The sequence below is a fragment of the Tupaia chinensis genome, unplaced genomic scaffold, assembly GCF_000334495.1.
Source record: "Tupaia chinensis unplaced genomic scaffold, TupChi_1.0 Scaffold000610_1, whole genome shotgun sequence".
Taxonomy (NCBI): Eukaryota; Metazoa; Chordata; class Mammalia; order Scandentia; family Tupaiidae; genus Tupaia; species Tupaia belangeri.
The window spans coordinates 1,415,054-1,428,549 of NW_006160129.1; the positions used below are offsets into that span (position 1 = coordinate 1,415,054).

General features: G+C 40.9%; 1 protein-coding gene across 2 annotated transcripts in view; it reads right to left on the bottom strand.

Annotated features, from left to right (window-relative positions):
- The window catches only part of TMEM209 (transmembrane protein 209), an 84,900-nt gene extending 71,430 nt beyond the window's left edge, over nucleotides 1-13,470 (bottom strand). Inside the window, exons 1-6 of one of the 2 annotated variants that reach the window (XM_006158820.2) lie at nucleotides 13,437-13,470; nucleotides 12,411-12,547; nucleotides 12,203-12,261; nucleotides 10,831-10,962; nucleotides 9,354-9,595; nucleotides 7,262-7,463 (exon numbers count right to left, since the gene is read on the bottom strand). In XM_006158820.2, the coding sequence (XP_006158882.1) occupies nucleotides 7,262-7,463; nucleotides 9,354-9,595; nucleotides 10,831-10,962; nucleotides 12,203-12,261; nucleotides 12,411-12,547; nucleotides 13,437-13,439 (775 nt within the window). In that variant the 5' untranslated portion in view covers nucleotides 13,440-13,470. The other variant, XM_006158819.3, reaches the window with a different exon arrangement.
- Nucleotides 13,471-13,496: the final 26 nt, after the last annotated feature.

The following is a 13,496-nucleotide window of genomic DNA, read 5'->3' on the forward strand; positions in this document are numbered from 1 at the left end:
AAAAAAAAAAAAAAAAAGAACAAAATCTCAAGAGTCAATAATGAGTTAAACAACAGTTTAGACAATGCTATAGAAAAAGCTCACTGTGAGTCCCAAGTGACTAAACAAACAAACATTGGATTGTCAGAAAAGTCATGATGTATTTTTTTCTACGTTTTTCTGTGCAAAAATGAATCATGATTTTTCTGACAACCCAATAAATAAAATTGGGGTGAAGGGTAAAACAAAATGCTTTCTTTTAGAGGAAAATGCCAACCTATCAAACATAGAGAAATGAAAGCACAGTCCCTTATCGTCTGACGAAGGAGGGACGTTCTGAGAAATGCATTCTTAGGCGATTTTGCCTTTGTGCACACAACACAGAGCACACTCATGGAAACCTCCACGGCACGGTCTGCCGCACACCTAGGCAACATGGCACAGCTTACTGCGATCTCACGGGACCACCGCTGAGCATGTGGTTGTCCTTGACTAGGAAAGAAAGCCTCCATCTGCAAGGCAGAGCTCATCAGTGGATGCTAAAGCCACGAGGTGAAATGCTGCCGGGAGAATAGGATACAAAAAGAAAAGCTATTATGAAGAAATCTGGTTGCTGTCACCTTGACCAAGTGATCCAACAAAGAGACAAAACAGTATCTTGTGTCTCCTGATGCACTACACTGGAAGGAACATGCCACTGCTAAGCTGTATTTTTGCCAGAAAACATTAAGCCTGTATCTAATAATGACAAAATTATCAAATAAATTTAGGTTTGCAGAATAAAAGCCTGATCTCTCCAAAATGTAAATGTCGTATAAGATAAACAAACAAACATATAAGAACACATGAATGATCTGGATTAAAGAGGACAACAGGGGAGCTGGCAGGTGGTGTGGTGTTTAAGGGGGCTGGACTCCCACATGGCTGACACTGGTTCAATTCCTGGATCTGGCAGCTTGCTTTCTCTCTCACTCTATCACCCTCTCTCTCTCTCGCTCTGTCTCTCTCTAGTCAAATTAAAATAAATAAAAAAATAAAGTTAAATAAAAAATAATTAAAAAAAAAAAGAAGAAGACAAAAGGGCCAGCTACTATGGCACGTTGGTAATACACTGCTCAAGGGAAGCCAGATACCACATGGTGGATGAGCTTCGAATCCCTGACCAAGTGAGCCTGGCACATGCAGAGCATGTGTCCTAGTGCCCCAGTCACTGACAGGCTGAGGGAAGGGGATTGTGGTGTGAATGGACTCTGTGGAGGGGGCTCACTTGTCTCTCTCTGTGTTCATCTACCTCCCTCTCCTTCTCCTTCTCACATGCACATGCTCTATCATGAAAAAAGAAGAATGAACAAAAAAAAAAAGACAAAAAGCAGGACAACTAAATGCAATATGTGACCCTTGTCTGGATCTTTTATCAGTAAAAGAAAAGAGCCACAAAAGTGTGTGTGAGAGAGGATCTGAGCGCCTAGGTCCCCACTATTGGAGAAAGGATATCACACGGGGAGGACGGAGGCTAGAGTGACATGGCTGGACTAGAATGGGAAATATTAGTAAGAACTCATGATTTTTTTTTCCTCTTTTTTTTTTTTAAGCGGGGGAGGGGGAGAGGAATTAGGAATGAGGTTTTTTTTGACAGGTTTTTGCTATTGAGCACACATGCTCACCAGAAAGAGAGATAGGAAGTGAGAAATCATCCCCCAGGGGGGATGGCCACACTGCAATCCCTTCTCTTCCATTCTCCTCCCAGGATCTTGGGCACGCATGCACACGTGCCCAGCGTGAGTTTAAGCCACCAGGTACGGGATGTGAACCACGGTCGACTACATGGGAGTCCAGCGACATAGCCATTATGCTAACTGCTGGTCCCAAACTCATGACTTTTAAATATATAAAGATGAATGGAGAAATACATACAGAATGTGTTTATATTCACCTGTGCATGTACATACATATGCATGTTTATGTATATATGGGTTACACAGCTACATGCTTACAGCATCCTTACATGTAAGGATATTTCAGTTACAACAGCATACCAAGTGCCTAAATACTATCTTTTTTAAAAAAATTATTTTTAAGAATTCTTTATTTTATTTGCTATTATTATTATTCAATCTGAGCCGAGAGTCAGAGAGACATAGGACAGTAAGAAAGCAAGCTGCCAGGTCTGGGAATCAAACCATGGTTTGGCCATGTGGGAGCCCAGCATCTTAACTGTCGTATCACCTGCTGGCCTGCAAAAGCTTCTTTTTCTCTTTTAACCATTACTTATTTAAATTGATTTAGTTATTGTTGTTTTTAAAAAATGTGCTATAGGGCACAGGTGCTCACCAGAGAAGAGAGCTGGAGAGAGAGAGGAGGAAAGTGAGAAATCAAGCCGGGAGGTCAGGGACTCAGACGGCAGTCAGCTCTGTGGGAGTCTAGCACCTTAATCACACTACCTGTTGGTCCCTGCAAATACTAACTTCTAAATACCATTCTCTATTGAAAGTAATCAGGGTTCCCTGGAGAACAGACTGACTCTAGAGCCAGCCAGGGAATGTACAAGATGAGCCTGGACCTTTGTTTGGCACTAGCAAGTGGGGAAAAAAACTGAAAGGTGCTTAAAGAATGATAGTGTCATGTCAAAAAGAACATAGAAACCAGCTTAAAGAGGATCACACTAGCTAAATTTGGGACACTCTAACCCTCAAAATAAATGATATAATCAGGGAGAGAAAAAGCTTTGTCAACAGTAGAATAACAACAAAAAATGTAAAAGGTTGGGACCAGCAGTTAGCGTAATGGCTATGTCGCTGGACTCCCATGTAGTCAACTGTGGTTCGCGTCCCGGACCTGGTGGCTTAAATTCACGCTGGGCGCGTGTGCGTGTGTGCCCAAGATCCCAAGAGGAGAAGGGATTGCGGCATGGCCATCCCCCCTGGGGGGTGATTTCTCACTTTCTGTCTCTCTGTCTGTCTAGTGAGTGCATGTGCCCTATAGAAAAAACAAAACAAAACAAAACAAAACTCTTAAAAAAAAAAGTAAAAGGTATTGTACAGCAACGTGAACATAATTAATGTAAGTGAAGCATACACTTGAAAATGGTTAAAAGCTTTATCTTTTCTATATTTTCCTACAATAAAAAAATAAAAGAGATAAATATAGAAGGAATGATACAATTAGAAAGTCCCCGTGACGACCAACACATAATAATTAATTTTATGGATTGTTGGAAAAGTCATGACATTACTTTCCTATGCAAAAATGCATCACAACTTTTCTGAAAATGCAATAAACAGAAATCTTAAAAAATATTAAAACTAGTAAACCAGCTTGATGAGGGACAGGATTATTACTATTACTTTTTGGCTTTGTTTTGTTTCGTTTTTTTAGAGATTTTTACTATAGAGTGCATGCTCTCACCAGAGAGACAGACAGAAAGTGAGAAATCACCCCCAGGCCTCACCACAATCCCTTTTCCTCCATTCTCCTCTTGGGATTTAGGGCATGTACACACAAGTGCCCAGCGATGAATTTTAAGCTGCAATGTCCAGGACTCAAACTGCGGTCAGTTACGCGCAAGTCCAGTGCCTTAAGCACCTGGTGGTCACAAGAGTGGTATTATTTATGTAATCTGACAGGAACTCCCTAGAAAGTACTTAGCAATTATAAATTATTTGTACAACGTATCATTAAGTAATTTAGGTAATTAAACCTAAAACTAAGAGCATATAATGGTTAAAAGTATAGAGGTGGGGGGACCAGCAGATGGTGTAATGGCTATGTCGCTGGAATCCCATATAGTTGACCATGGTTTGAGTCCTGGACCCGGAGGCTTAAACTCACATACCCGGCAGGCGCATGTGCGTACGTGCCCAAGAGACTGGAGGAGAAGGAACTGTGGCGTGGCCATCCCCCCTGCGGGGCGGTTTCTCGCTTTCTGTCTCTCTGTCTCTCACTGTCTTTCTGGTGAGCGTACACGCCCTATAGCAAAAACCTCACCAAAAAAAAGAGTATAGAGGTGGGGACCAGCAGGTGGTGTAATAACTATGTCACTGGACTCCCACATGGTTGAGCGTGGTTCCAGTCCTGGACCTGGTGGCTTGGAACTCATGCCAGTGCATGTGCGTGTGTGCCTAAGATCCTGAGGGAGAATAGAGAAGAAGGAATTGCAGCGTGGCCATCCCCCCGGGGGGTGATTTCTCACTGTCTGTCTGTCTGTCTCTATCTTCCCAGCGAGTGCATGCACCCTATAGCAAAATTCTCTCAAAAAAAAAAAAAAAAACAAAATTTCACCAAAAAAAAAAAAAAAAAAAAAAAAGTATAGCGAAGAACACAGATATACGAGGTAAAAATTAACCAAAAGGAAATTAATATAGCTGTATCGATGTCAGATAAATAGATCTTAAAGCAAAAAGCCAGAAATAAAGATAAAGGGCATAATTCATCAGGATGATATTAATAATTCTGGAGCTAGCCAGTGGCATGGTAGTGAAGGGAGCTGGGCCTTATGTATCTGACTGTTCAGTTAAGTCTCAGACTTGGCAGCTTGGGTGCAAGCTGGGTGCTTGGGTACACTGGCTGCGTGTGCTTGCATGCCAAAATTATGAGAGGAGAATGGAGTCAGTATTGGGGTGTGGCTATCCCTCTCTCACCCTCTCTCTCAAGCTCTATGACCTGTAGCAAATTAAAAAAAAAAAGAAAAAAAAAATCTGGGCCAGGTAGCAAATTAAAAAAAAAAAAAAAATTGGAAAAAAATCTGGGCCAGCAGGTGGTATGGTGGTTAAGGTACTAGACTCCCATATGACCCACAACAGTTTGAGTCCCAGAGCCGGCAGCTTGATTTCTCACTTTCCCTTTCTCTCTCTCTCGTCAAATTAATCAAATAATAAATAAAATAAAATGATTCTTGGGACCAGCAGATGGTGTAATGGTTATGTTGCTGGATTCCCACACATGGTTGACAGTGGTTTGAGTCCTGGACCCGGTGGGTCTCACACCAAGCGCATGCATGCCCATTCCCGCCTACGAGGGTGATATCTCCCTTTCTGTCTCTCTGGCAAGTGCACATGCCCTATAGCAAAAAAAAAAAAAAAATCTCTCAAAGAAAAAAATTCTTTAAAAAAAGTAAAAAAAAAAAATCTTAACACACAAGCGTAATATAATCTCACATACATTTAGCAAATTTGATAGAATTACAAGAAATCATTCAATGGGAGACAATGGGAGACAATGAGTGGGAACTTTCACATGCTTTCTTAATAACTGGTAGAGCAGATAAAAACTAGTAACATGAAGAATTTAAAAATGGGCTGGCAGGTGGTGTGGTGGTTGAAGCTCTGGACTTGCACATGGCCGACTGTGATTCTAGTCCTGGACCTGAAGTAGCTTGCTTTCTTACTTTCTTTCTCTTTCTGTTTCTTTCTCTCTGGCGAGTGCACATGCCCTGAAGCAAACTAAAAAATAATGATGATAAATAAAATTAAGTAATTCTTTTAAAAAATCCTAGGTGTATAAATGCAAATTCATTAAAAGAATTTAAAAACATCCTTAAGAAGCTTACCACAATGAGCAATTATAGACCCTAAAATTTAGAGACCATGCATCTTTTCAATGTACCAAAAACTATTTACAAAAAATGATCATAGCAGGCCTCAAAAGTCAAGACTCAGAAAAAAGAAAGAAAAAACAAAAATTTACAGGTGCTGATCAGAATCTCTTACCCTTGTACAATTAACTTATGGGGGGAGGGGCAGATAATCAGACTTATTTTTGGGGGGAGAGGTTTTTGCTATAGGGCATGTGCGCTTGCCAGAAAGACAGAGAGAGACAAAGAGACAGAGAGACAGAAAGCGAGAAATCACTCCCCAGGGGGGATGGCCAAGCTACGCTACAATTCCTTCTCCTCCATTCTCCTCTTGGACTCTTGGGCACACGCGCCTGGCATGAGTTTAAGCCACAGGGTCTGGGTCTCAAACTGTGGTTGACTACATGGGAGTCCAGTGAGGTAGCCATTACGCTATCTGCTGATCCCAGTAAAGAGACTTCTTGAGTTTCAAAATTAAAAAACAACATTGGCCAGCCTGTGGTGTGGTGACAGATGTAGCCGGATCCCACATTGCTGACTGTGAGGTTTAAGTCCCAGATCCAGCGACTTGAAAAACACACCCAGACCATGTGCAAGTATGCCCAAAATCCCAAGAGGAGAATGAAAGAGAGAGACTGTGGTGGCATGGCCAACCCCTCAGGGTGTTTTTTTCTCACTCATTGATGAGATCAAATACACTAGAGCAAGCCTAAACTAAATAAATGCAACACCAATAACACTTCCAAACAATTATGATAACACTTCTAAATAACTCATATATGTCTAAGCAAAAATAAACACAAAGTCACAGTGTCTGCATATCACCAAGCTGCACAGCGGGTACACAGGTTGTTCTCTGTATTATACTGAATATAATTTTCCACAGACTTAAAATATTTCAAAATTTCAAAAAACAAAAAAGCATGTATCAAAATTAACAAGATAATATTGATTTGTTTCTTTGACATCTGTGGCACTTACAAGCAAAATTAAATGAAAAATCAGAGGAAAGATTCCAAACAGCACAAAGAGCCACGGTCCAATAACCGGCTTCTCACCATAGCCACCTTCAGTACCTAACGTGCTGTCTGCAGAAGTTCCTCGGGGAGGAAAAATCATTACTCAGCTCAATAACTTAATTTGGTTTCAAATAATTGATTTTGTAATAATCAAATCTACCCCAAATAGCTTAAGATTTGCTCACACTGTTTCCCAAGGTAAACTACAGGCTTGAAGAAAATGCTAAAAAACAAGTTTAAGTATTCTGTATAATGGCAGCACTTCTAGTTAAAGTAAAAAACATGCTCTTTCCTTCATTCAGCCCAGCCACACCAACCTTCCAAAGAGCTACCTGAAAAGAGGCAGCTACCATTTGAATAAGCTTTGCTATGTGGTCCTTCAAAGATACTCTACAGCCTCAACTTTAAGTAGAAATTATTACATTATTCGAAAAATGCTTTCAATCTTACCGTAGATGAGGTTCATGATTTCTCAGTTCTGCTATATTTTACTCCTTAAGTTTGGTGACCTTAATTCTAACTGCATAAAACTATATTACATATAAAGTAAAACAAAAATTCATTTCTCTCCTAAGCTACTCAAGAAACTTAAAATTTACATACAGGTATCAAAATAATGAAAATGACAGGTTAGGGATCATATAAAGGAACATTAAAAATATCCATATTAGGTATAAATCAGATATATGTGTACCCAGCTTCACTCTATGCTGTTTCTCTTCTTCACTTCTAAGAAAGGTGTCAAGAGTCCGGAGGTCCGTCATGTAGTCTTCCTTGTCAGTAGGTGAGTTATAGACGGTGGGTGAAGACCGGTAGCGAGACCGCAACCCACTGCTCTCCACTGGCCCAACAGTGGCAGGGTAAGGAGAAGGAGGAGAGGGACTGAAGCTTGCCAACTGTACAAAATAAAAGAACTTTATTTTATTCTTCTTGAATTGATTTTTGACTTTTAAAAAATACCCCTAGGAAATGGCCAAAATCCAGAATACAAGCAGCACCAAGTGCTGGTGAGGCTGTGGAACAACAGGCCCTCCCATTCATTGCTGCAGGAAATGCAAAACGATACAGCCACTTTGGAAAAGTCTGGCAGTTTCTTCTAAAACTAAGTTAGTTAGTTAGTATATGATCTAGCAATTGTGCTCCTTGGTATACATTCAAAGGAGTAGAAAAACTTGTGTCCACACAAAAACTTGCACATGTTTATAGCAGGCTTATCCATAATTGGCCAAACGCAGAGACAGCCCAGATGTCCTCTAGCAGGTAAATAAACTGGGCTATATTCAGGCCATGGAGTATGATTCATGGCTAAGAAGACATGAACTATCAAGACATGGAAAGACACGAGGGAACCTTAAATGCATATTGCTAAGTGAAATTAGCCCATCTGAATGGCTATAGATGTATGACTCCAAGAATATGACGTTCTGAGGGACTAACAGTTAGTGTAATGGTTATGTCGCTGAACTCCCATGTAGCCGACTGCAGTTCGAGTCCTGGACCCAGTGGCTTAAACTCACGCCAGGTGCATGTGTGGGCGTGCGTGCCCAAGATCCTGGGAGGAGAATGGAGAAGGGATTGTGGCGTGGCCATCCCCCCTGGGGGGTGATTTTTTGCTTTCTGTCTTTCTGTCTTTCTGGCAAGTGCACGTGCCCTATAGCAAAAACCTCTCCAAAAAAAAAAAAAGAATATGACATTCTGAAAAAGGCAAAACTCTGGAGATAGTAAAGAGATCAGTGGAGGCCAGGAATTTGAGGGAAAAGGATGAATAAGTGGAGAATAGGGTAATTTTTACTTTGCATGTTTTATACTGGTAGATACTCATCATATGGAAAGTGTCTGTACTCTAGAATCAAACTGTAATAATTCCAGTTTTTATCATAAAAGATATGTGTGGCATCTTCAAAAATTTCATGGAAAACACATATTATGGGGACTAGCAGGTGGTGTGGTGGTTAAGGGCACTAGACTCCCACATGGCCAACTGCAGTTCAAGTCCTGGACCTGGCGGAGTGCTTTCTCACTTTTCCCCTCTCTCCCTCACTCTATCCCTCTCTGGTCAAATTAAAAATGAATAAATAAAGTTAAAGAAAATAATTCTTTATAAGAAAAATGCATATTATGAAAACAACACAGATTTAAAATCCTTTTTGCATTAAAATAAACTTGTACTTCCATTCCATTTTTCACAAACTTCTTGAAGACCCTTCATACTCTAACATGCTAAGAGCATGACCTTTACACAGACCTTTACATAAAGCAAAAAAAAAGTAAAAAATTATCTAGTTTAACTTGTTTTGAAGACTGCTGAGAGATGCTAGATACCGAATCTGTTTATTACTTTTGTAAATGCTTACTTTTTCATTCATTTTAAGATGTTAAGTGGGGCCATCAGTGGCATGGTGGTTAAGGGCTCTGGACTCCCACATGGCCAACCGTGATTCGTGATTCGAGTCCCAGACCAGGTGGCTTGCTTTCTCACTTTTCCTCTTTTACTCTCTCTGTCTCACTCTGTCCTTCTCTGGTCAAATTAAAATAAATAAAGTTAAGTAAACTAATTCTTAAAAAAAAAAAAAAAAAAAAAGATGTCATATAAAACTTCTGACTAGTTGTCAGGAAATGTGCATTCTACTCTTGGCTCTTAAATGGACAACTCAGATAAGTCAGCTACCCCGCTGTTCCTCAGTTTCCTTACACATAAAATGAGAAGTTTCTACTCATTAGACGTTTTTCTGTGCACCTTCCAATTTTAAAATAACGTGACTGGCTAAGAGAAAAAGAGTCATTACCTTATTATAACCACCGATGGGTGAGTAGGTCACTCCAGGGCTATAGGAACCACTGCCACCTGAGGACAGACCTTGCAGTTGAGGGCCGTATCCAGTCATGCAGCTGGTGGTGAACTTGGGACTGGTACTGGGTGAACGAGATGGACTGTAACTCAGCACACTCTGACCCTGAATTGAAGGGGACGGTGGAGATGGAGGGATCTGGGTTGCTGTCAGATCATGTGGAGGGGTAGTCTGGACAACTAGAAGGAGGGGGAGAATATAGATATGTATAAATAAAATTCCTATGAAAACAGATGTAAAGAACTTTTTCTTCTGGAAAAACAAAAGTAACAGTGACTTAGTTGTTTAATTACCTAACATACTATTACTGAAGGGCATGAATTAGTTATTTACCATTTCCAAAGTTCAAAATTAAGAACTGGCTTCAATGTAGCAAGTTAGTCATTATTTATTTATTTCTAGGTTTTTGCCATTGGGTAGGTGTGCTTGGTAATGACACAGTGAGAGGGAAAGTGAGAAATCACCCCAGAATCCTTTCTCCTCCTAGGATTTGGGCACACATGCACACATGCCTGGCGTGACTTTCAAGCCACTAGGTCCAGAACTCGAATTGCAGTCAGCTGTGTGCCTCAACCACCATGCCATCTGCTGGTCCCTAATTTTCTTTTCTTTTTTTATATTAAAAGACAGGGTCTTTATATTGCCTAGCACGGCCTTGAGCTTGTGATTTTCCTGCCTTAGCCTCTCCGAGTGGCTGAGATCACAGGAGTATGTAACCTTGTTGGACTTTGAAGTTAGATGGGAACTTAACTTAGGCCTTCCATGTGATTCCAACTTGTGAAGCACATCTCAGCAGCCTGGACCTCTGCAGCTGGGCCAGCTATTTAATTTTATTGTACCTGAACAATGGAACAAACTTCCACGAGGTTGCTGAATATTAATAATAATAAGGAATCGGGACCAGCAGTTAGCGTAATGGCTATGTCACTGGACTCCATGTAGTCAACTGCGGTTTCAGTCCCAGACCCGGTCGCTTAAACTCACGCCGGGCACATGTGCGTGCGTGCCCAAGATCCCAAGAGAAGAATGGAGGAGAAGGGATTGTAGTGTGTTCATCCCACCTGGGGGGGTGATTTCTCGTTTTCTGTCTCTCTCTTATCTTTCTGGCAAGCGCATGTGCTCTATAGCAAAAACCTCTCCAAAAAAAGAAAAAATAAATAATAATCAGGAATGATGATACCTGATTATTATTCCTATTTGTATAAATTGAATAGGAATGAACTGAATATCAATTTATACAAATAGGAATCACTGGTCTTAAGACAATTTATTGTAGACCTGCTTAACGTAAGAGTTGAACCAGATGGTCTCAGAAGTTCCTTCCAGCTCTGAGTCTGTGAAAGGGAAAATTAAACGGAGAAGATTTATTGCCAACCTTTTCTCCACCTTTGCAAAAGATATATAAAACACTTACCAGCTGTTTTCAACCCTAAGAGTGTTTGCTGTCCAGGGCTAACAACCAGACTTGTTGGTGCCACGGTGTATTTGAAGTATCTCCAAAAGTCAAATAAAGCATTAAGGCTGAAGAGGGATGCAAAGGCAAGCTCTGGAAGAGAAAATTTATTTTTTAAAAAAGAGAAAGTGAGGCCGTTTATTGAAAGAATACAAAAACCCGTCATACTTTAGCAAATTGACGACAAAATTGGAGACCACTTTATTCCGCATTACCATTTAATGAATGTCTATTATGTGTAGGGCTTTTTACTAGTGAGTTTTAAAATGGTACTAATCCTTATAACCACGTACAGTATTTTCAATTTCATCAAAAAGCTGAATCAACAGTCACTGAGAAGCTAGGCGACAGACCATACAGCTAGTGACGCCATGACTCTAATTCAGTCTATAGGTTCCAAATCTCTTTCTTTTCTACTTGACACACCACTTCTCTATGATAGACTTTACCGGAAGACTTTAAAAAGTTCACTGAAAAATGGAATTAAAATATCAATTTATTTTGTTGCAAAAGAATTGAAATCTAGGCAAAGTTCCCCCCCCCACTTTCCATAGTTTCTTCTATCTTTTACTTTCTGTAAACTTTTGATGATCCCCTGTAGATTACCATATATAGATTATGAAATTTACTTTAACATCCATAAGAGCTCTTTATACCCAAGGTCTATGGAAGAGCAGAGAGGAAGGAATGAGGAAATTGAGGAAGGCAGCAATGGAGTGGATATCTGGGTTGGCCTAGAAAGGTGAAAACGTGGAGGGGCGGGGAGAAAGCATGACAAGAGTAACGAGTACAAAGCTTACCACTCCAAACTTTATATTTCCTATACAGAATTCATAATTACCTGAAACTGTACTGCTTGTCTGGCTGACTCTTCTACTAGAATGCTCCTTCCATCATGGGAGGGTTTGAACTTGCTCCCTTCCTGCTATATTCCCAGTTTTGGGAACAAAATAGGTACTTAAATATTTATTTATTTAATTTTCCTTTTTTTTTTTTTTTTTGAGAGGTTTTTGCTATAGGGCACATGTACTCGCCAGAGTCAGAAAATGAGAAATCACCCCCCAAGGGGGATGGCCACACCACATTCCCTTCTCCTCCATTCTCCTGGGATCTTGGGCACGCACACACACACGCACACGCCCGGCGTGAGTTTAAGCCACTGGGTCCGGGACTCGAACCGCGGTCGACTACATGGTAGTAGTGACATAGTTATTATGCTAACTGCTGGTCCCCCTTAAATATGTATGGAATGAAGGAATGAATATTAAGCTGAATTAAACCTAAAGCAGTTTTTGATTAGTAATAAATCCCAATCACAGTGAAAATTACTTACCAATATACCAGAGAGGCCAGTATGTCACATTATAATATGAACTAATCAATTTTCCAGTCCTGAAAAAATTAGAAACGCTTTTCAGTAATTAAAAAGAACAAAACAAAAACAAAAAAACCTCTAAAATACCAAATATCAAAGCAGACACAAAAATCTGTAAAACTAGCCACTGGCTTCTTAAATGTTCATGTTTGGCTTATTAACTTACATTTCAGTATATATCATTCCAGCCATAGATACATTCAGGAGTCCCCAGGCTAAAACCACTTTCCTAGCTTCAGTTTCTTTTCTCATCTTGATAGTTCTGTCAATAAGGGAGGGACTAGGGCTTGGCTCCCCTTGCATCTATTCAAAAACAAAAAGCACAGGAATTAATCAAAAGAACCACTTCTTCGGACAAGTGACTAAAAAACTTCACATACATTCCCTTATCTTTAATGTTTTTACCATAATCTTTTCTGCTTCACTACTAGCATATGACAAAGGGAACCTTAAAATGAGACCTTCTTTGGCACCACGGTATAATCAATAAAGAACTGGCTGGTTATTTCGGAAAATGTCATACTTTCAATTAAAGTATGTCTCGTTTTGTAATTTAAGGGTTTGTGATGATGTCTGCAAATACCTATTTTTGTCTCTGGAGCATGGCACAAGGACCAAGACAAGGAGCAAAGAACTCAAAACACCAAGTTTGGGGAGTAAACACTCCATATACATCACACAGTAAGTCATGAAGACGCCCCTTCTATATCCTCAAGCAAAAACCACTCAGTAACTCTGCACTGGGCCCGCTGCGGGCCAGCGATCTCCTTTTGTGTGATCAAGTGTAAGGATTCCGTTTCAGAAGCCCGGGAATCCATCGTGTGAAGCAGGACGAGGGGGCGTGGGGAAAGTGTGCATTCCATTTTGGTCCACATTGGGATTTCCACCTCTTGTGTTTTGCTAGGCTCGACTCTTGCAGACAAACGGAAAACGTCTTCCAGCTACTGGGAGTCTTCTCCCACCTACCGCCGAGCGGTAACCCCGCCCCCCCAGGCCATAGGGCGTCCCTCCCCCAAGTCCCTCGGCACAAGTTTCAGCAACCCCTATCGCTTCGTTGCTCCTTTCCACTACGGGCAGCGGGACGCCGAGCCACATCCTCCCTCGGCTGAACCCGGGGCAAGGAAGCGCGAAACTCCCACAGCCCTCGTAGATTCCACGTTCAGGAAACACAAAGATGACCCCGAAAACGCACCATGTTCTCCAGCCGGAAGCCGCTGGCTCGCGCCCCTCTCCAACGTCCCTCACGGAAGCC